This window comes from Muntiacus reevesi, chromosome 2 (assembly GCF_963930625.1).
Source record: "Muntiacus reevesi chromosome 2, mMunRee1.1, whole genome shotgun sequence".
Taxonomy (NCBI): domain Eukaryota; kingdom Metazoa; phylum Chordata; class Mammalia; order Artiodactyla; family Cervidae; genus Muntiacus; species Muntiacus reevesi.
The window spans coordinates 268,814,907-268,836,849 of record NC_089250.1 but is presented as its reverse complement, the minus strand read 5'-3'; the positions used below and the strand labels follow the sequence as shown (position 1 = coordinate 268,836,849).

General features: G+C 59.6%; 2 protein-coding genes across 2 annotated transcripts in view; one reads left to right on the top strand and one right to left on the bottom strand.

Annotated features, from left to right (window-relative positions):
* Window positions 1-1,912: 1,912 nt before the first annotated feature.
* CLEC11A (C-type lectin domain containing 11A) lies at window positions 1,913-4,383 on the bottom strand. Its single transcript, XM_065926624.1, has 4 exons — window positions 4,009-4,383; window positions 3,593-3,782; window positions 3,075-3,266; window positions 1,913-2,700 (listed from the first exon to the last, which is right to left on the bottom strand). Exons 1-4 carry the CDS (start codon window positions 4,153-4,155, stop codon window positions 2,255-2,257), a joined length of 975 nt encoding a protein of 324 aa, XP_065782696.1. The 5' UTR covers window positions 4,156-4,383; the 3' UTR covers window positions 1,913-2,254.
* Window positions 4,384-8,200: 3,817 nt separating this feature from the next.
* The window catches only part of SHANK1 (SH3 and multiple ankyrin repeat domains 1), a 48,072-nt gene continuing 34,329 nt past the window's right edge, over window positions 8,201-21,943 (top strand). The window contains exons 1-8 of the mRNA XM_065926545.1: window positions 8,201-8,264; window positions 10,774-11,071; window positions 11,306-11,509; window positions 12,215-12,286; window positions 13,904-14,012; window positions 14,116-14,267; window positions 16,924-17,091; window positions 17,497-17,613. Coding sequence (XP_065782617.1) covers window positions 10,817-11,071; window positions 11,306-11,509; window positions 12,215-12,286; window positions 13,904-14,012; window positions 14,116-14,267; window positions 16,924-17,091; window positions 17,497-17,613 — 1,077 coding nt within the window. The 5' untranslated portion in view covers window positions 8,201-8,264; window positions 10,774-10,816. The remainder of the gene's footprint in view (window positions 8,265-10,773; window positions 11,072-11,305; window positions 11,510-12,214; window positions 12,287-13,903; window positions 14,013-14,115; window positions 14,268-16,923; window positions 17,092-17,496; window positions 17,614-21,943) is intronic.

Genomic DNA, 21,943 nt, shown 5'->3' with positions numbered 1-21,943 from the left:
ATCTGATGCATAAATAGTCCTTGCAAATGCCCTCCACTCCCAACCTCCACCGTCTCTGTGTACACAACTCTTCGTCTCTGGACTGGTATGACAGACACTAACCAAGCAATGGCACCTAGAGTGATGAAAGTTGTGATGAGGACAGCCCCTGATCCACTGGGAGCCCAGGAGAGGCGCCTGACTGAGGCCTGCAGGACACCAAGGAGGAAGAGAAGCAGTTAGAAATTCATCTTAGGGTTCCCACCGTAGCTTCACACGGGCATCTTCCTTCATTCAAAGAACTGTCGTGGCCTGGGATGCTGGGGACAGGGAATTAGTTATACCAGTTCTGCCCCCACAGGAATCCCCCGTATGGCTGATTAGGGCTCGGTTCTGGAACACCTAAGGCAGCATCTAATACTGCTGGGAAGGGATGCTAGGGGGGCGGTGACTCATTAGCCACTTCTTGGAAGGACATTTGCATATGCAGAGACAGTGTCTGGAGAGAGCAAGCAGAGGTGAAGGTGAGGTTAAAATAGCCAACTGAGGATCAGAGCCCCTGCTGCAAAGACCCCTCTGTGTCTGGCACTTTTCTAGAATGTAGATCTTATTACCCCTATTGTACAGATGGGGACACTGAGGGACAGCAAAGTTATGTCTCACTCAAGTTACATAGTAGGTAAGTGGCCAAGGAAGGATTAGAATCTGGGCCATCTGGCTCCAGAATCTAGGCAGGTCACCACTGAACTGTCCCATCCACTGACTTCCCAGAATGTCAGGTCTGTGAGGGTGGAGCTCTCCCAGGTAACAGCAGATACTAATCGTCATCTGCCTCATCTGCCCTTTGATGTTCTATAAGACATCCCGCTGCCCTACTGCAACTCTAGGAAACAAGCTTAGAGGGGGATGAATTTGGGGCAAAGTCGTCAGTTTCCTTATGGAAGTCTTCCTGACCAGAAGCCACCCCTGCTTCTGTGACTCCTATGGGGGTGGTGGGGCTGGGAAATGACTCTTAAAGGGAGTGGGTGGCTTGTGCTCCCTCCCCCCACTTCTGGAGATGACACAGTGGCTCGTTCCTCCCACTGGAGGAGCCAGTGGTGAAACTTTAGGCGGGAGTTGCCATGGCTGACAAAGGGGAAGGGACACAGACGTAAGGACAGACAGGGTCACACTCCAATTCCTGGGCTCCATGATGGTATCAGGGTCAGAATACCATAATGCTGGTACGTGGGGAGACACTGGGTGGGTGTTTCCAAGAGTTCTTGCTCCAAAGAGTGCTGTCCAGAGTGCTGAGGCCCAAGCTGGGCCTGGATGTCCTCACTGCTCCAGGGGATTAAGGTATGAAAAATGGTGGGGGAAAAGAAAATGTAATGTGTGCCTTATGCACCACCATTTCCCAAATGCTCACTTTCCTGGGCTCATGTGAACATCCTAAGAGACATACAAGGTAGGGGTAATAGCGTCTGTGTTCAGATGAGGAAACTGAGGCTCATAGCAAGGAGGGATTAGCTCACGGCTTCAAAGTCAAGGGATCAGTTGGGAGGGAGCCTAAGCTTCCAGGCTGGGTATGTCCTTATGCTTGTGTCTAAACACAGGCCCTGGAGTTGGAGGAAGGGGAAGGGAGTAGGGCAGTGCCTGACTTTACATGACATTATGGTGCCATCTGATGAGTCAGGTTTGAGACCCACTTAAAAAAAAAGAAAAAAAATTAAACGGGAGTCTTTCCTGCAGGACTTGTCAGAGCCTTTAGCTCCTTTGTGCTTCCCAGATCTCTTTGATCAGGGCCAAGGCCAAGGCCTGGGACAATGACTGACAGGCTCTGGGTCCCAAAGACCTTGAGTAGGGGGCACGATTCGGGCGGGTGTCAGCAGCGTTCGTGCGTTCGTGTACTCCAGACATATGTGCGCAGGAACAGATGACCGCGTGTACGTATGCACATGTATTCTCTATCACTCTGATCTCGGGCTCGAGTAATACCTGTAAGAGGGGGACAGGGCCTTGCCAAATAAAAGGCCAAAAGTGCCTCCACTGCCTGTTCAAGCGAGATTCCTCAGCGCTTTATTGGCGCGGAACCTAGCCTTGTGCCCACCGCTTCCAGGAAAGACAGGCAAGGAAGGGGTCCCGGCCCCGCAGGAGTCCCCCAAGGATCGGCCACCCAGGGAAAACACATTTCCATCCGCGGGCAAGGAAGGAAGGAACGGTGTCTTTGCGGGGAGCACAACCCAGGCACAGGGCGGGTGGTGGGGCGCAGTGGAGAGGCGGGGAGCCGGCCCCGCTAATAGGGGAACTCGCAGACATAGTAGAGGCGCCGATCGCAGTCGTGGTCCCACCAGGAGCCATCGTCCGAGGCCTGAGCCACGCAGTTCTCGAGCACGCCGCCATTGGGCTGATTGGGGCTGAGCGGGTGCGGCGCTGCGCTGGGCCGGGCGCCGGGCTCAGGGCTGGGGGCGCGGTGCCAGGCGAAGAAGGATACGCGCTGGCCGTTCTCGAAGAGGTAGAGGCCCTCGGCGCGCCGGTCGTGCACACCCAGCCACACCGGCCAGTTGTACGGGGCGAGCGCCGCGCGCAGGTAGCGGGTGAGCGTCTCCATCTGCCGACTATCAGCGGGCTGAGCCAGGCTCCCGCCCCGCGCCACGCACCGCGCCTGCGCCGCAGCCTGAGCCTCGAAGTCGCGCGAGAGCAGGAAGCACTTGTGGCCAAGACGCGCCCCCTTCAGGCAGCCTGCGGGTGGGGCGGGGCGGGGCCGAGCGGAGGCGGGGTTAGGGCCTCGGAGGCGGGGAGAGGGCGGGGCCAGAGACGCCCGGAGCCAGTGACAGAGCCGCCGGGGGGCGTGGCCATGCCGTGGGGGCGGGATCGTAGGGGGCGTGGTGCGGCCGGAGCAGGGTCGGCTCGCTAACACTGTGGGGAGCGTGCCCGTCTCCGCGTTCACCCTCCCCACCGGCAAGCACACCCCAAATCCTCCAGGGCCGCCCCCCCTCGCCCCTGACACCCAGGGTCCTCCCGTCTCAGACACCTTTCGGGGCTCCCCTCTCACCACCGGTCCGCGGCCTGACCCGGATCGTCCCTCCTTCCCCGCCCGGCGGGTTGCGACTCACCCTCTAAGCGGCCATGCTCGCGTTCGGCGCGGCTCTGCGCCTCCTGCAGGGCTTGCACGGCGTCGCGGGTGTCGCCCGCCACTTCCCTCAGCTGCCGCAGCCCCCGAGTAAGCTCGGCCACGCGGGTGTCCAGCGCGTGCAGACGGACGTGCACCTGGTGCAAGCCTGCGTCCAGGCCGGCCAGGCGACCCACTGCGGGTGGACAGGGCGCACGCTGGACGGGGACCCTGGGTGGGGGGGACCAGGGGACCGGAGGACCTGGGGGGGACCCGGGACCTACGGCTTCTAGGGCGGAGTTGGGGTGAGGGGTGGGGGCTCTCAAGACTTCTGGAAGGTAGGGGCCGGTGGCCACCCCGGTCTCTTGAGAGGCAAAGTCGGGGACCCGGAGCTCCTGGGTGTGAGGGCTCCGAGCTGGGCCGTGGGCAACTGAAAAATCCTGGGGCTGGGAAAGGACGGTTCGTTTTTGTGAAAATGACCACGGAGGCCAGGGGGGCAGGGCGGAGCTAAGGATTACTTACGGATATAAGTGATGGCGTCCTCTGGGGTGGGAGAGGGACTGGGGCTGACGTGGGGGGTCGGTGTGGGTTCCTCCTCGCCTTCCTCCCCCTGCCCGTCCTCCTCGGTTGCCCAGGCCCCCCTGCCTTCAGAGTTTCCCTCGGGATTTTGATCTCCCCTCCTAGCAGGCAGCCCCAGCGCTTCCTGTAAATGCTAAGGCAGGGAGGGTGATCAGGACCAGGCTGGCAGCTATATCCTGACTCCCCAGACGCCCCTTTCCAGCTGTCAACTGGCTGGCTGAACCCATCACCTTCATCCTCCTCCAAGCCTATCCCATCCCTTCCGTTGCCCATTTTTCTAACCCTGGAATACACCCCTCCCAAGCCCACAGTTGCCCTCCCAGGTCCCGCCACTGGAGTCCCAGCAGTCTCCAACTCACCTTCAGCATCAGGGCCTCCCTCTCCCGCTCCTCCTCCTGGGCGCCCCCCCAGCCCCCCTCCCACTCCCTCTCAGCTCCCCGAGCCCCATGACTGAAGCCCAGGAGCTGGGGTACCACCAGCGCGCCAAGGAGCCAGGCGGCCCGCATCAGGCTGGGCTCGGAGCACCCCAGGCTGCAGAAGGGTGTGTCTCGGAGGAGAAGGATGTTTCTGGGGACCCGGAGTGTGTGCTGATCACCAGTCCCCTGGTCCGCGCCTCTCCCAGCTTCTCTTTGGTCCCTCTCCTCCCAACTCTTGTCTCGGTCCGTTGGTCTCTGCTCCTCTGTGTGTGTGTCTCTCCCCGCCTCTCTTGGCTCCCCGGAGGCCCTGCCTCTGTGGCCGGAAACCTCCAGCGTTCCAAAGCTTGGATCCCGCCTTGGGTCTCCACACACGCCCTCCTCTTCCCACTTTCCAGAGCTTGCTTCCGTCCTGTCCTGTTCTTCCCTTCTGCCTCGGCCAGAAACTCCAGAAGGTCAGGAGGAGGATGGAGCCAGCTCCCCAAGGGATCCTGGAGGCTCAGCCTCTGCCCAGGAACCTCCTCCGGGAGTTGTCAGGGCTTGGCCCCGCTTCCCTTTCCTCTCCCTGGCCACGCCTCAGGTCAGGAGAGACCTCAAGGTCTTGCTAAGGTTGTTATTATCCTGTGTCCACCGTCGCCCACACACCCTGCGGAAGGAGGCTCTCACGGCATTCTCAGGCTCTAGAGCGCCTCCCGCCCCCCAGATCTCCCATCCTGCCCTCCAGGTCCTTGCCCCAGATCCAGATGAGTATCTGTGCCTGTCTGTGGGGATCCGTGCAAAGAGCACACGTGTGGCTTGTGTGCAGCCCCCAGAAAGGTGGGGTTCTTGGATCCATCTGCCATGCTTTCCTGGAAGCCTCCTACAGTCGGGATCCTGGGTTGGGGTGACACGGGGGATTCCAGCTGTTCACAGGCCCTGCAGACAGCCCCATCGGGGTGAGGGGCTGGGGCAGAGGCGAGGGTGGAGTTGGGTGGGGTCCGAGAAGCTTTCTCCAGGAGGTGGAGTAAGCAGCTGCTGGGCTGGGTGCACAGAGAGCTCTGAGCATTGAGAGCTATTTCATCTCCCTCCTGGACCACTGCAGTCCTCTCCTCCTGCCTCTCCCCCTCCTTCCTCCCGAGCCCCTCCAATCCACGCAGCCTGCCGCAGCCAGAGCAATGCTTCCAAACCGTAAATCAGATCACATCACTCCCCACTCCCCTACTCCCCCCCAGCTTCCCATCATGTGCGGGAGTGAAGCCAAACCCTGGCCTCAGCACAGGCCTGGCCTGCCCAGCCTAGGGGTGGGCAGGGAAGGGTGGATCCTTTGCACCTCTGCAAACTCATCACCCCTACTCCCTTCACCACCCCCCCTCCAAGCCCCAGTCACACTGATCTCTTCACTACTTGCTGAATGCTAAGCTCCTTCCTGCTTCAGAGCTTTTGCACCAGACTTTTCCTCCTTCTAGAAGGCTCTTCCCCCCAACTCCTTCTCATTACTGAGGTCTCAGCTCAGAGAGGCCTTCCCCAGCTAGTTTATTCAAACACCCCCTTTTATGTTTTTGGTTGAATCAATACCAACTTTGCCTTGTTGGCTTGTTTACATGTTTGGTGTCTGTCTCTCGCCAATGAAGGCAGGTATCCCTGTTCATGGTCATATCCTCGGAGCTAGGACAGGGCCAATCCAGCACATAGTAGGTACTCAGTCAATTGAACAAGGAAAGGAGCCTTCCCTGGCAGCAGGGTTGCAGCTCAGCGAAAAGACTGAACCCTGCATAGTTGTGTTTAAGTGGAAACTCAAGTTTCCTGTGGCCCTGGGGGTGGGTGGGTGGGTGGGGGCCTGGTGACCGGGGTAGAGGTGATGAGGGCAGTGGCAGAGAGGCTGCAGAGGCAGGAGGAGCAGGAGGCTGGCCATGCCCACTCCATGCCAGACCCGTGAGTCATGTAGGGCTTCCCCAGCTTCAGCCAGGCGGGTGGTGCCAGGATCGCAGGGCCCACTCTTCCAGGGGGGACACCGAGGCTCAGAGAGGGGACAGCTGGGCCTGCTGGAGGTTACCAGCGCAGCGGCGGCAGCTAGCAGAAGCTTCTGGCTCCCAGCATGAGCAGGGTATTCGCCCGCAGCTGCCGGGAGCCCCAGGATGGGGCCTTGGAAATCAACACAGCCAGACTTTTCCATTTTCCAAGAAAGCAAAGGGCAGTGTGACCTTGGGCAGGCTGCCCACTGCCTCAGAGCTCAGGCCTCTCTTAGGTGCCGATGAGGGGCCTGGGGACCCCTCACCGAGAGCTGATGCCCAGGCCCAGAAAAGCCTCGTCAACTGTAGAAAGGGTGCACAGCCCCTCTCACTGCTGGTGCTGACACACACAGGCAGCTGTTTTCTCCCCAGGCCCAGCTGCTCACCACCTGGGCTGGTGGGGGTGAATCCAGAACCGGGCCTCCTGGGGCAGCTGGGCCGGCACCTGCTCCCGCTCATCCCGTGGCACCTCAGAGCCTGCAGCAGGACGCGCACCCAGAGGCTGCCTGGAACTGCCCTCCGCAGGTGCCTGGGCTCTGGCTGGTGGCCCCGGAGGAGCTGTTGGAGCTGGGAGAAGGGTAGGGGGCTGGGCTGCGGCCACGCACTCACTGCTGCCCTATGGGATCGACCCTGTCTCTGCAGGTGTATCCCACACGCCATGCGGAGATGGCTGGGGGGATTGTGTGTGACGAAGAGGGATATGCAGCCATGGAGTGCCCAGTACTGAACCCCAGCACACAGCAGTCTGAAGATTTTGAGTCAGGCTGCCTGTCTCTGATCCTGGCCACCACCTCTTGCGGGCTGGGCGACCTTGGGCAAACTCCTTAACCTCTCTGGGCCTCAGTTTCCCCCTCTGGTAAATGAGGATGATGCAAGTCCGTAGCCCGGAGGACTGCGGTGTGCAAAGTTGAGGAGTAAACCCAGCACAGAGCCAGGCACAAAGGAAGTGCTCAAGAAATGTCAGAGATAATTATCAGGAAGGAAGTGATGGTGCAGGGTCGTGCCGCTAAATGGGTGTGTGCACACCTGTGTGATGGACGGCCAGGGCGCGGTGGGTGACTGTGACAGAGGCAAAGCACACGTCTCCCTGTGGTTCTGTGTCTCTGTTACAGGGTTTCGTGTGAGCTGGAGTTCTGAGCAAGCACAGCGGGCTGCGTGCCCGTGTGTGGGGTGGGCAGACGCGTGTGCTCTGCCGTGTGCATGCTCCGGCACACGGGTGTGATATGTACATGATGTAGCTGGCTGTGCTCATGGCAATGTATCCTGCAAGCCCTGGAGAAGATGTGTTTGTGGAGACGTCTGCAGGGGCAGGGCTGGGGAGCGGCTGGCTGCACCTGTGCCTTGCGGGAAGGTGTGTGTGTGTGTGTGTGTGTGTGTGTGTGTGTGTGTGTTGGGGGGACAGGACAGGAATCTATAGCTCTCACCATCCAATTTGGGGGTGTAGAGTCTAGCAACGAATATTTAATTGCACCCTACTGTGTGTAGAGGGGGTGGGGGCTCCCTGGGAAGGGGCGGTCCTGGGGGGTGCGGGGAGAGGTACCCTTAGGGGGGCGGAGCCCCATCGCCGGGGTACTGGGGCAAGCAGGGGTGGAGTCAAGGTTCGGGGATCTGGCGGCGGAGAGGAGCGGTGGGGGAGGGCAGGGGGAGGGGGCGGAGCTGGAGTGGGGGGGATGGGCGAGGTTTGGGGGCGCGGGGAGGGGCGATGTCTCCTCCGCCGGCTCCCGGAGGGAGGGGAGAGGGCGGAGGGAGGGAGAGAGGGAGGGAGAGAGAGAGAGAGACCGGGTGAGGGAGAGACAGCGAGAGCGAGAGAGCGAGCCGGGAGGCAGAGGAGGCGCGGAGCGGGTGGCGGCGGCGGCGGCGGCGGCGGCGGCGGCGGCGGCAGCGGCCTGAGGCCGAGGAGAGGAGCCGGCGGAGACGCGGCGCCCGGAGCCGGCCGGACCGAGCCGGGGGCGGGCTAGCTAGGAGGGGCGCGGCGGCCGCGGCGCAAGGGGGGGCGCTCTGCGGATGGCAAGGCCCGGCCCGCGGGGGGGGTGAGGTCCGCGGGCCCCCCGCCCGCCCCCCCGGCCCCCGCCCGCCCCCTCCCCGGGCCCGCTCGCCCTCCGGGGCGGTGGGGCATGGCCTGAGGGTCCCCCGTCTCCGGGGGGGTGGGGGGTGGGGGGAGGGGGGAGGGGCCGCGGGCGCCGCCGACCGGGACTCAGCAGCCCCGCCAGGCAGGTAAGGGGGCCGAAAACCGGGGGTCTGGGGAGGGGGGGAAGCGCGGGCCCGGGGCCGCGGGCGGGGGCGGGGGCGCCCCGGACGTCCTTGGCCGAGCGCCGGGCTCCCGGCCCGGGTGTGCGGTGGGGGGCGGGGGTGAGGAGGGGAGCGTTGCCCCGGGCGACGCCAAATTGGGTTACGCCCGGGTCCCCCGTGCACCGTCCCGGATCGCGGACTTGCTGGGGGCATGCGGCCCCGTGGCCCCCTGCCCGAACCCGCCTCCCGCGCTCCAGGGCCGAGGGCTCGGTCGCGGTACCCGCCTCCCGGCCCGGCCCGGCCCGGCCACTCCCCCGCCTCGCCCATCGCGGCCCACCTGGGCTCCCTGGACCCCTCCTGCGGCCCCACCCCTCGAGACCCCTCGCCGAGGTCATTCCGGCGCCCACCCCCCTCCAGCAGGGGTCTGGGCCTCGGCCTCGACCGCCCCCTTCGACCCCCTGTGGCTTCGGCTTCTCCTTCCTGACTCGTCCAATCCCCTCCCATCCTTTCACGAGCTCCCTGCATCCCCACCCGGTCCCCGCTTCCTTCCCCACCGGCCGGCGCGCCCCCTCGGCTCCCGCCCCCGAGTCCTGCTCCCGGGGGCCTCCGCCCCCTCTCCGCGGACCCGGGCTCTCCCCCACCAGCTTCTCGGCCCCAGCCGGGGCTCCGTCTGCCCGCTTCTCCCCGCCTCTCTCCGCCTCCATTCATTCTCCCGGGCCGGCTCCCGGCCACGCCGGCAACCTCCCCCCGCCGTACCCCCGCAGACTCCCAGGGCACCCCCTCTCTCCCCTTTCTCCCCCCCCCCCCCCCCCGCCGATTCCTCAGCCCGTCTCGGTACCAGCTGCGTGCCAGCTATTCTTAGCCGCGGAGCGTTTGATTCATGCCGCCCCGGCGGAGTGTGCCCGCTCCCTCCCTCGGGGCTTGAGGAGGAGGGGCCCGAGCTGGTCCTGAGGGTTGGGGGCAGCCGCACGCGCCGGGGGACCGGGCGAGCTTTGTCAGGGCCACTGGCCACCCCATGAGTGCCCGTGGAGGCTGGGGGAGGGGGTCAGCCAGGGTCAGCCGAGGGGGAGTGGCTGCCAGCCCGAGGTCTGGAGGTGGGAGTGGAGTCGCCCGGTAGGAGAAGGCCGGGGGTCTCCGCCAGGGCCAAGTAGGGGAGGCTCTGATGGGTATCCAGAGGGGGAGGGGGCCGTGGCCACGCTTGGGGGAGGGGATGGCCAGCCCACAGTTCTTGAAACTCTCCTCCTCCCCCCGCACACATTTTGTCTTCTCTCCCCAACACCCCCCCAGCCTATCCCCACTCCCCCAAAGTCAGCAGTACCCTCCACTGCTTCCCATCTCCATGGCAACGTGCAGGAGCCGGGCCTGGTGTGGGGGGGAGGGACCAGACCAGACATTCTGGTTTCCGGTGCTGGGGTGGGAGGGGGGAAGAAAACGGGGAAGAAGGGCCCCATCTGGACTCACCCTTATAAGATCAATTCAGGGGCGAAGAATAGTGGGGATCTGAAGAATAGTGGGGATTTCACCCCAGCTCCCCAGACTCTCATCCCACTCCTTAGCCTCCCTCCCAGCCCCCCAGTCTCCCTCAGAGTGGAGCCCCCAGGACCAGGCAATGCCGGTCCTCCCACCCAGCCACCGCCAGGCCTCGGACACACCCGCAGGTCACCTACCGCCTCCTACACCCACCCAGGCCACGGCAAGGCTGTCACCCTGACAGCCCCCTCAGGGCCAGTCTCCCCACCCACCCACCCTCCCTCTCAAGATGCCTCCTGGAAAGTTGCATAGGCCACCTCTTGTGGTTCCCCCGGGGGACACCTCATGCGTGGTACTCTGCCCCCGTGACTCCCAGGGTGCCCCTACCCCCTGGAATGCTGGCTCTCCAGCAGCCCTCCGCACACACGCGGTCAGCCACACTTCAGTGAAGTCACCAGCTCCACCCTAGGCTCAGGGCACCTCCCTCTCCCCCTTACTACATCTCAGCCTCCTCGCGGTCATCCGGGAGGCACAGGGAGCAGAAGGCGGGGAGGACCTTGGGTGAGGAGGGGCCAGGCTGGGGCCAGGGGGGCAGGGTGCCGATGGGTCGCCCACCTGTCTGTCCTGGGCTAATTTTAGCTGCATTATCCCTGGCCTGACAAAGTGGGCCAGCGGCTCCCGCGGTGATTCTGCGGTTTCTGGGACACCAGTGCGCTGGGTCAGCGGCAAAGTGGGGCGCAGGAGGGGCGGGGGGCCGCAAGCAAGGCCAAGGGCAGGGAAGGAGACACGTGCAGGAAGCATGGCAGGGCTGGGGGGTGTGTGTGCCCGGGAGAGAGAGAGAGAGAGAGCTCGGGAGAGAGCTTGGAGGCGGTAGGAGTGTCTGGGGGTGTGTCCAGTCTCCTGCCGGCCTCCGTCGGGCGGCTTGGAGCCACTGCCCTGGACCGTGTTTGTCCGCTGAGTGCGCCCGTGGCCTCCGAGCCCGGGCTCCTGGTCTGACGGCCACCCCCGCCCCCTCCCCCGCCAGCCGCCTGTGATGCTGCCGTCCCCCGTCGCCCCGTGGCCCCACGATGACCCACAGCCCCGCGTCAAGCGAGGACGAGGAACGCCACAGTGCCAGCGAGTGTCCCGAGGGGGGCTCAGAGTCCGACAGCTCCCCAGACGGGCCCGGGAGAGGCCCCCGGGGGACCCGGGGCCGGGGCAGCGGTGCAGCTGGTAGCCTGGCCTCCATCCGAGGCCTCCAGGGCCGCTCCATGTCCGTCCCAGACGACGCCCACTTCAGCATGATGGTTTTTAGGATCGGCATCCCTGACCTCCACCAGACAGTGAGCCACAGCCCGCTGGCTGGCGGATGGGGGGCGGGAGACAGGGGCCACCAGAGTCTGCACGGGGAGCGGGGAAGGGGACGGGGCCTCTGGTTCTGGATGACCTCACACATGGCCCCCACTGCCAGACCCCCATGGGTTTCCCCCCAGCCCTCCTCTGTCCTGGGAATCACCCAGAGCCCTCCGCAGACCTGCTCAGGCCCCTTCTCTCTCTCCTGGCGCCTCCCCCGCCAGAAATGCCTGCGCTTCAACCCGGATGCCACCATCTGGACCGCCAAGCAGCAGGTGCTCTGCGCCCTGAGCGAGAGCCTCCAGGACGTGCTCAACTATGGCCTGTTCCAGCCAGCCACCTCGGGCCGGGATGCCAACTTCCTGGAGGAAGAGCGGTTGCTTCGGGAGTACCCCCAGTCCTTCGAGAAGGGGGTGCCCTACCTGGAGGTGAGACCCCCACGGCCTTCCCAGCCCCTCCACAGATGCGAGCAGGTGTCGGCCCACCCCTCGTTTCTTCACCCAGCCCAGACCTCAGCAAGGGAAAGCCCCGTGGGCTCTTCTGGATATAAAGGGCACCCTAAGAATCCCGGGGCTTCCCTGGTGGCTCAGAGGGTAAAGAATCCGCCTGCAATGCAGGAGACACCCCTGGGTTGGGAAGATCTCCTGGAGAAGGGAATGGCCACCCACTCCAGTATTCTTGCCTGGAGAATTCCATGGACTGAGGAGCCTGGCGGGCTCCAGTCTGTTGGGGTCACAAAGAGTCGGACACGACTGAGTGACTGAACACTTTCACTTAAGAATCAGAGTGAGGGAGGCCCGAGTTCAAATTAGCATGGTGTTCCTGCCTCTGACCGGCAGGCAGAGTGGCCTTGCATGAGTCATTTCCCAGTCCCAAGTCTCCCCTGGCCTATCAAAGTGGGAAATGGCTCCCAATGACAGTGGTTATTCTAGAACATTCCCCGCGGGGTCCAGACACCTTAGGGGGTGCAGTCCACAGGTCCGCAGTGGTCCAGCAGCCCTCTGCCCACCCAGCCAAGACTCGGGGGCTATGTTTCGTCCTGACCCTGCACTGACTCTTTCCTGGCTCAGAAGAGGTCCAGACCCCTGACTCCGAGTCTTTTGTCTCTCCCGTCACCCCACTCCTGGCCTCAGTTCCGATACAAGACCCGTGTTTACAAGCAGACCAACCTGGATGAGAAGCAGCTGGCCAAGTTACACACGAAGGTGAGAGAACCCTGCTGGTACACCACCCCCAACCTGGAGCCCCCTTCCCTAACCACTTTCTCTCCTACCTCTTCCCGACAACCCTCCAAACCTTCTTTTCTTCTGCCAGCATCCCCCACTTAACTTGGGATGCTGTGTCATATTTGGGACAATCCCAAATGCACCTGATGACTCCATCACAGCCTTTTATAAAAAAAACAAAAAATAACTTTTTCTTTTGTGTTGGAGTACCGCCAATTAATAATGCTGGGGTAGTCTCAGTTAAACAGGGAAGGGACTCAGCCATACATACATGTGTATCCATTCTCCCCCAAACTTCTCTCCCATCCAGGCTGGCACATAACATTGAGCAGAGTTCCATGTGCTATACAGTACATCCTTATTGGCTCTCCATTTTAAATACAACAATGTGTACAGGACCTTCCCAAACTATCCTTAACTTCCTTAACTTCCTATCCTTAACTTCCTTAACTATCCCTTCTCCCCTCCAGCATACATCATAGCCTTTCTCATCTTCTCTCTTTGTGCCTCTGCCCAGGCGCGTGCCATTTCCACCTGCCTCCCACTTTCTTCATCCTTGGATTCTCCCCTCTCCTGGGGCCCCTATATCCATACAGGACCACCCCCCCCCCCCGCCTGCCAATGTGGCCTACGACTCTGGTATCTAGTGTCCCTCTGCCTAGGGTCAGTTTCATAGACACCCTGCAGTTCACACAATCCCAGAGCCTGAATCTCTACCAGATCCAAGGATGCGCTCCTCCACAGCCATTTATCCTCCTGGCATCTTACTCTCTGGGGCTTCCCTCGTGGCTCAGTGATAAAGAATCCGCCTGACAATGCAGGGGGTACAGGTTTGATCCCTGGGTTGGGAAGATCCCCTGGAGGAGGAAATGGCAACCCACTCCAGTGTTCTTACCTGGAGAATCCCATGGACAGAGGAGCCTGCTGGGCTATCGTCCGTAGAGTCGCAAAGAGTTGGACACAACTTACTGCCCAAGTATGCACTCACACACCTTGCCCTCCAGTCCTCAGACTGTATGTCCCCTGTGTCTCCTCTGGTCCCTTGAAAGCTGGGAGTAAGTCAGGGGGCTGCCTCGGTTAGAAATGAACGATCCTTGACACTTGGGAAGAAAGCTCCCTGGCTGCTTCTTATCCTCACCCCCACCCCACCATGCACTTGTCTCTGTCCTCCCCCAAACAGTCCATCCATCCAGACCTGTACCATCTGCAGGAGCCACCAGTCACATACAGCCCCCCAGGTACCTGTGGTATACCAGGTCCAAACTGAGCCTCACTGTGAGTGTGAAATATACACCCGATCTCGAAGACTCAGTACCCCTGAAAGTATCTCAGGAATAAATTTCACGTGGATTACCTGTTGAATCAGTAATATTGTGGCTATATAGGATAGACTAGAAATAGATAGGTCGTCAAAGTGAATTTCAATATAATTGGAAGGTCTTCTTCCTTTAAAAAAGTGGTGGCTACTAGGGACTCTTCTTTGGCATGTGTGGCTCGCTGTGTGATTCCACTGGATGGCGCTGCTCCAAACCCAGCTTTGCCTCCTTCCTCCCTGACCGCCTCTCTCTCTCTCTCTCTCTCTCATCTGTGGTTCAGACGGGGTTGAAGAAGTTCCTGGAGTACGTGCAGCTCGGGACATCCGATAAGGTGGCACGGCTGCTGGACAAGGGGCTGGACCCCAATTATCACGACTCAGATTCAGGAGGTAGGGAGCGGGCGGCGGGGCGGGGTGCTTTGGGAGGGCTGGGGAGTCGGGGACCACGAGGCCAAGGGGCTGCACATGACTGGCCTTTCCCCCTGCCTCCCAGAGACCCCCCTGACGCTGGCTGCCCAGACCGAAGGCTCCGTAGAGGTGATTCGAACCCTGTGCCTGGGCGGGGCGCACATCGACTTCCGGGCCCGGGATGGCATGACCGCGCTACACAAGGCTGCCTGTGCTCGCCACTGCCTCGCTCTGACGGTGAGGTTTCAGATCCTCCCGGGACCCTCCCCAGAGCCCAGAGACACCCCCGAGTGACCGTGTTCCTCACCCAGACTGCGTCCAGCCAATCCCCCCGGCCCCTCTGTCCACCTCCCTCCTCCACAGTCACTCCTCTGACTACAACCAAGACCCTCCTGGAACCTCCGTGAGCCCCCACCCTCCCCAGCTCAAGGCTGGTGATCACTATAGCTGATGGTCACATGGACCCTTGCCCTGTCCCCAGATAGATCGTGTTAACTTCCTGACACCCAGAACTTCTCCAGCCCCACTGAGCCAGCAGCCGACACCTACCTCTGTCTCCCCGAGATGTAGACTCTTGCTGGTGCCCTTTATTTTCTTATTTTTGGGCCACATGACATGGCATGTGGGATCTTAGTTCCCCGACCAGGGATTGATCCCATGCCCCCTGCACTGGACGTGCAGGGTCTTAACCACCAGACCACCAGGGAAGTCCCTGGTGCCCTTTAAAATACAGAGTGAGCTCACCGCCGTGCCCCCAGACACCGTCCCTCCATCTGCTCCCTCAGACACTGGTCCTCCCGCTTCCCAACTCAGCCCTTCCATTCACTCTTCTCAACCTACAGCTCACAGTCCCAGTACTCCACCTTCGCTCACCTGAAATACAGCTCTCTTCTCCAGCTGTGTTGTTCAGCTGCTCAATCGTGTCCAACTCCTTGCAACCCATGGACTGCAGCATGCCAGGCTTCCCTGTCCTTCATTATCTCCCAGAGTTTGCTCAAACTCATGTCCATTGTGTCAGTGATGCCATCCAACCATCTCATCCTCTGTCGCCCTCTTTTTCTCCTGCCCTTAATCTTTCCAAGCATCAGGATCTTTTCCAATGAGTCAGCTCTTTGCATCAGGTGGCCAAAGTATTGGAGCTTCAGCTTCAGCATCAGTCCTTCCAGTGAATATTCAGGATTAATTTCCTTTAGGATTAACTGGTTTGCTCTCCTTACTGTCCCAGTATACTGCCTAAAATGTGCCTTTACAAGCAGATGAACCTCGTACACCCTCATTGTATATACATGGAGGCTTCCCAGGTGGCTCAGAGGAAAAGAATCCTCCTGCAGTGAAGGAGACTTGGGTTCAGTCCTTGGGTTGGGAAGATTCCCTGGAGAAGGAAGTGGCACCCACTCCAGTATTCCTGCCTGGAAAATTCCACGGATAGTGGAACCTGGTGGACCACAGTCCATAGGGTCCCAAAAGAGTTGGATACCACTGAACGACTGAGCATGCACGCATACATTCATGGAGTCTGCTTGCCCAATCTTATTTTTAAATGTTCTTCCTCTCCCCCTCCCCAAGGGCACTTGATGCGTCCTCATCCATAGATCAGGATAGAGCGCCCCGGAAGTTGTTGGTAAACACAACGACTCATAGATGATCCAGCCTAACCGGCCCTCCCCCTCCTTCTCCAATCCTTTCCTGAAGAACCCTGAAGGCAGTCAGACGCCAGTCACAAAGGTCTGCCTTACAGCCCTGGAATTGACAGACCCTCTTCATTCACCCCCCCTCCCCCAAACCCCTTCTGCCACCTGCTTCCCAGGTGTCTCTAATGGTAAAGAACCCTCCTGCCAAGGCAGGAGACATAAAAGATGTGGGTTCCATCCCTGGGTCGGGAAGCTTCCCCTGGAGAAGGAAATGACAACCCACTCCAGCATTCTTGCCTGGAGAATCCCCATGGACAGAGGAGCCTGGCGGCTACAGTCCACGGGGTCGCAAAGAGTCAGACAGGACTGAAGCGACTTTACACATACACACATACCCCCAAACCCCATTCCTGCTCACGCCCAGCCCCTACCTCCCAGGCCTGCGCTTGTTCAATCCAGCCGCCACTAGCCACGGGCGGGAAGGGGGGCTGTTTAGCTTTAAATAGATGAAAATGAACTAAAATTAAAACTTCCGATTCTCAGGCTTACTAGCCACCTTCCAGCGGCTCGGTAGCCCCCCACGCGGCTGCCATGTTGGATCGTGCGGTTGTAACTATTTCCATCACCGCAAATGTTGGAAATGTGCTGTTGGACTGCGCCACCGCTGACTGTTCGCGCGGCGCTGGCGCCGCCAACACTCCTCACACGCTCGAAGCTGCCAGTCTTCCAGGCCCAGATCCGTGTCTCGAGGGGCACCACTCCCTGCCCCCACCCCAGCCCCTGGTCCCAGCGAGGCCGAGCCGAGTCTGCTTGACCCGAGCCTACCCCCTCCCAGACCGCTTTCTCTGCCTCTTGAGATCCCGGACCTCACCACACCTCCCACTCAGCCAGGGGCCCTCCTGCATCCAGGCGCCCTTCTCTGATTGGTTCCCGACAGCAGCCTGTTGAGTAGGTGGGCATTGAGGCATTATGCGCCTTCAGCGGCTGATGCCTCATGGCTCATGGTGGAAGGCCGGGCAGGATTTCAGAGTGAGAGGAAGGGGTCCTCTGGAGGCATCGCCCCGGTCCCTCCGTTGTTCACAGGGATGAGAGAGGCCCCGAGAGGGCAAGGGCCAGCCTCAAGGTCACTCAAGGGCATCGCGGCAGCATCAGCTCTGGCTCTGACCCCGTGTGGGGTTACCCAGGTCTCTTCGTCCAACTGGCCCTTGATAACGAGCCAGTACTTGTGTGATTGTCATCTTTTTTTTTTTAACCTTTCCTAGGCGCTCCTGGATCTTGGGGGCTCCCCCAACTACAAGGACCGCCGAGGGCTGACTCCCCTGTTCCACACGGCTATGGTGGGGGGTGACCCCCGCTGCTGCGAGCTGCTCCTGTACAACAGGGCCCAGCTGGGCATAGCTGATGAGAACGGCTGGCAGGAGATTCACCAGGTGCTCCTGCACGGCCTAGAGGGGTTGGCGTGGCGTGGGCGGCGCGTGGGCCCTGCGGGTGGGCAGGGATCAGGGACCCTAGTCCAAGGATCGGGGACCCTAGTCCAAGGGCCTAGGGCTGTGGATGCTGGGGTCCTCATGGGGGATGGAGGTGGGAGTAGCATGGTCCCCAAAGAGGAAGGACAGAGGTGTCACCGCCGGGACTCTAAGGAGTTAGCCTGAAGCCCTGGGCCTTGGAATGACTGGTGACGTTGACAGCGCGGGTCCCTAAGCAAGAATGGGGCCTCAGAGTAGAAGGCGGGGGGAGTGGCGGATGCAGGGCTGCCTGACCTCCAGGTGGAGGAGAGAGACAGACGCTGTGGTCAGGTGGATCTGACCCGGCTCTTCACCCCCGGTCCTCTCCAGGCCTGCCAGCGGGGTCATTCTCAGCATCTGGAACATCTGCTTTTCTATGGAGCTGAGCCTGGAGCCCAGAACGCCTCGGGGAACACGGCCCTGCACATCTGCGCCCTCTACAATAAGGTCTGCTCTCCTCCTGGGTCCAGCCTCCCAGACCCCTGGTGCCCCCCCACCCCCGCCCCTACTCTTCCACTATTTCATTCATTCGTTCATTTGTTCATTCATTCATTCATTCGAGAGCTGTTTCCTGAACTCCTTCCCTGGGTCAGGCTCAGAGCCAGGGGCTGAGGGGACAGTAGTGAGCAAGACAGACAACCTCCCATCAAGGGACACACCCTGCCAGCGTGATCCCAAGTGTTCAGAGGGAGGTCACCAGGAATCCAGGTCTCCGTGGGGGCGCACATCTGGGCTTGGCCTTAGCGCTGGGTCGATGGAGGTGGCTCTCAGGAGGATGTGCCATCAGAGCTAAGAAGAGCAACAGGTGGTCATGTAGAAGAGGGCAGAGGGGCGTTCCCGGCAGAGGGCACAGCCTGTGCCGAAAAATCCAGAGGGGAGAGGGTCAGGGTTGTTCCTGGAAACGCAGGAAACTACAAAGGTCCTGTTTCTTTTCTTTAAAAAAATTTTAAGGTCTATTTATTCATTTATTTATTTGTTTTTGGCTGTGCTGGGTCTTCATTGCTGTGCATGGGACTTTAGTTGTGGAGAACGGGCTCTAGAGCAAGGCTCAGTAGTTTTGGCACACGGGCTTCATTGCTCCACAGCATGTGGGATCTTCCCCGACCAGGGATCGAACCCGTGTCCACTGAATTGGCAGGCAGATTCTTAACTGCTAGACCACCGGGGAAGTCCTCCTTTTAAAAACATTTTTATTTTATGTTGGAGTATACGTGATTTACAGCATTGTGTTGGTTTCAGGTGTATAGCAAAGTGATTCAATTATATATAAATATAGATCCATTCTTTTTCAGGTGCTTTTCCCATATAGGTTATTACAGACTATTGAGTAGAGTTGCGTGTGCTATACAGTGGGTCCTTGTTGATTGTCTATTTTATATATAGTAATGTGTATATGTTGGGCTTCCCAGGTAGCACTGGTGGCAAAGAACCCACCCGCCAAAGCAGGAGAAATAAGAGATGCGGGTACAATCCTTGGGTTGGGAAGATCCCCTGGAGAAAGGCATGGCCACCCACTTCAGTATTCTTGCCTGGAGAATCCCATGGACAGAGGAGCCTGGCGGGCTACAGTCCATGGGGTCGCAAAGGGTCGGACATGACTGAAGCGACTTCACACCCGTGCACGCATGCCGTGTATATGTGTTAATCCCCAGGGGTTCTACATCTAATGGGTCTCCATTCAGCTGCCACAGGAGCACCTGCTGCAGGGGACAAGGGACGGCCCTCAAGGGGGAAAAGAGTGTGTTGCAAGTTGTAGAGATTCAGGGCTGGGTGGACGGTCCCTGGCTCAAGAGCTCTGAATGGAGGTGAGCAGTGAGGAGCTGGATGCCCGCTGCAGCTGTGCTGTCGTGGCTGTTTGGGTTGATAAAAGCTGGGGCTTTGAGCCTGATGACCCCAGCTGGTTTGTCACCAGTGTGCTGGGGGAGTCTGGGCAGATCAGCCCAGTCCCCGCAGCCCCAGTCTCAACACCTGCTTCCCAAGGCTCTCTGCCCTTGGAGGGTCTCCCTGCCCTTGGACGGTTGCCTCAGGTCTTACGAGGCCAGGGCCTGGCATGCTGCGGCTGATCCATCAGCCTCTTCCCCCCTCCTCCAGGAAGTCTCCCAGAACAGTCCCAGCCCCTCTCATCAGAACGTGCAGTGCCAGGATGTGGCAGGTAGCCACGTGCCGCCTTGTGGCAGAAAGCAGTCTGCTCGCTCGGCACCCGCCCGAGCAGGGAGAACGCAGTGTTTGTCAAATTGCCTGTACCTCCCCTCCCCGGTGCGTCTGTCGCTCCCGCTCCCCATGTGGGCCTCATACCAGATTTTCTGACCCCACAGCCGGTGCGCAGGCCAGGGCACCCCGAGCAAGTCCCCTCCCCTCTCTGAGGTTCCATCCGGCTCCCTGAAGTCAGGATAACAGCAGCTGATTGAAGGGGATGAAAGATCATGCGTGATAAGTGCTCATCCCTAGGAGGCAGCTATGCTAATAATAATGATTATTATCATTATCATTACTGTTATCAGTCAGGATCTGGTCAGGAGACAGAAACCATACCGGCAATTTGAAAGGGAAAATGTAGTGTATAGATAGAGAGAGAGGCTTCTCAGGTGGCGCTAGTGGTAAAGAATCCACCTGCCAAGCAAGAGATGTAGGTTCGATCCCTGGGTCAGGAAGGTCTGCTGGAGGAGGGCATGGCAACCCACTCCAGTATTCTTGCCTGGAGAATCCCATGGACAGAGGAGCCTGGTGGACTATGGTCCATAGGGTCATATAGAGAGGGAACAATTACTCCGAGTGGGTCAGATGAGTCAGCCATTTCCCTCTCCTTGAGCTTCTACTTTCTCATCTGTAAAATGTGTCAGTAACCTCTACCTCGAAAAGGATCAAGGGTGTGAATGTTTGGCTCCCTCTCAGCATGGTGCTTAGCAAATAGATGCTTGACAAACACAAGTTCTTCTCCGACTTTCTCTCCACTCCTCTTCCCTCCCAGACTTTAAGCTTCCCAAGGCCCAGAGCTGGGTCTGAAAGATTTCCTCACTCTCTGCCCCTCTGGTCTCCTGGCCAGCCCATCTAGCCTCTGGTGCTGAGGGTCAGGGCCATGTCCGGGTTGTGAGCTCCTCAGGGGTGGGGCTTGAGTCTGATCAAGCGCTCTGTCCCAAGGCCGTGGCATATAGTAGGCTTAGATGCATCTTTGTTGAATGAGTGAGAGTGAATGAATGAATGATGGATCAGATACCTTGAATCCCCCGCCAAGACCACGCACAGCATCCAGCTCAGAACACTCAACAGGTATTTGCTTCGAGATAGACTGAATGACTCCAGGAATGAATAAATGATTTGAACGAATGACTTTTGCATGACTCAACTGCACATCCTCATCCTTTCCAGGCCCATTTCCTGAGCACCTATTGTATGCCCGGATGTGGGATGAATCAGACACAGTATGACGCCCGTCCTCGGGAGGGCGGGGTGGGGGGAGGTTCACAGTCTGGCCAAGAGGCAGATGTGTAAACGAATCACTGCAATCCAGTGGGATGAGTGCTAGCGCTCCAGTACAAATGGGGTGCTCAGGGGTGGAGCAAACTCCTGGTTGAGATGAAAGAGATGCTCCTGGGCCTGGGCTAGGCACAGTGACGGTGGGGGCAGGCAGATATGCAAAAACACACACGGCACCGATTTATCATCGAGTCGGGGAGACAGCATGTGCACACAGGGACACACACTCACACTCACAAACACGCCCGGAAAACGAACCAGGCTAACTTTGCCATCCAATCAGGAGCCATCGGACATGGGCGATCAGAGTTGTGCTTTCACAGTAGGCAGATGAGCGCTAGGATCAGAAAGCTTGGTCTGAGTCCCAGCTGCCCCACTGACTGGCTGTGTGACCTTGGCTACGGATTTGCCTTCTCTGAGCCTGTCTTGTAGGAGGGACCCGTACAAGCATCCTTGATGGGTCTGTCACGTGAAGAGGGTGAGACTGAGGAAGTGTCTGGTGAGTGCTGGTTAGACTGGCATCTAGGGGATTTGGAGTGGAGCTGAGCTGGAGGCCAGGTTGGGTTTGGCCAGGCCAAGACAGAGGAGGAGGGTTCCCCTCATCCAGCAACCGTTTTTGAACGGTTCTATGGGCCAGGCACCATGCCAGGCCGTGGGTGCCACAGACAAAACCTTGCCTCTCCAAAATAGACAATGGAGTGGGGGAGAGATGCTGGAGATGAATAAAATCGAAATGTAATTTCAGGGAGGCAGTATTATAAGGAAAACGAGTTAACTCTGACTTAGAAGAATGCCCAGCACACAGCAGGTATCATATAAATAACATAAAGACAAGAACAGGTTAGGGGTTTATTTTTGACAAGGTTATCAGAGGGGCCTTTTCTGAAGAATTGGCCTTTGTGCAAAAATGTGAATCAAGTGAGGAAATGAGCTGTGTGGAGAGCTAGGGGCAGAGACTCCCAAATCGAGGAAGCAGCAGGTGCAAAGGCCCTGGGGCACGAGCCTGCCTGCCAGAGAAGGGAGGCCAGTGTGCCTGCGGAGCAGGGAGTGAGGAAAGATGGTAGCAGATGAGGTCAATGAGGCTGGGGCTGGGGGTGGCAGGGCAGGCAGATCAGTGGGGGGCCTCCCAGACCAAGGCAAGGACTTTGGATCTGTTGTGACTGACACTGGCAGGGAATTGACCTGGACTTGGATGGCATTTGTCTCCCACCCCCTCGACCATCCAGCCCTGGCCCCCACTGCCCCCTGCCTCCTTCCTTCCGGGTCTAGCAGAGCCTTCGAGTAAGGGCTCGGGAGTCAGACA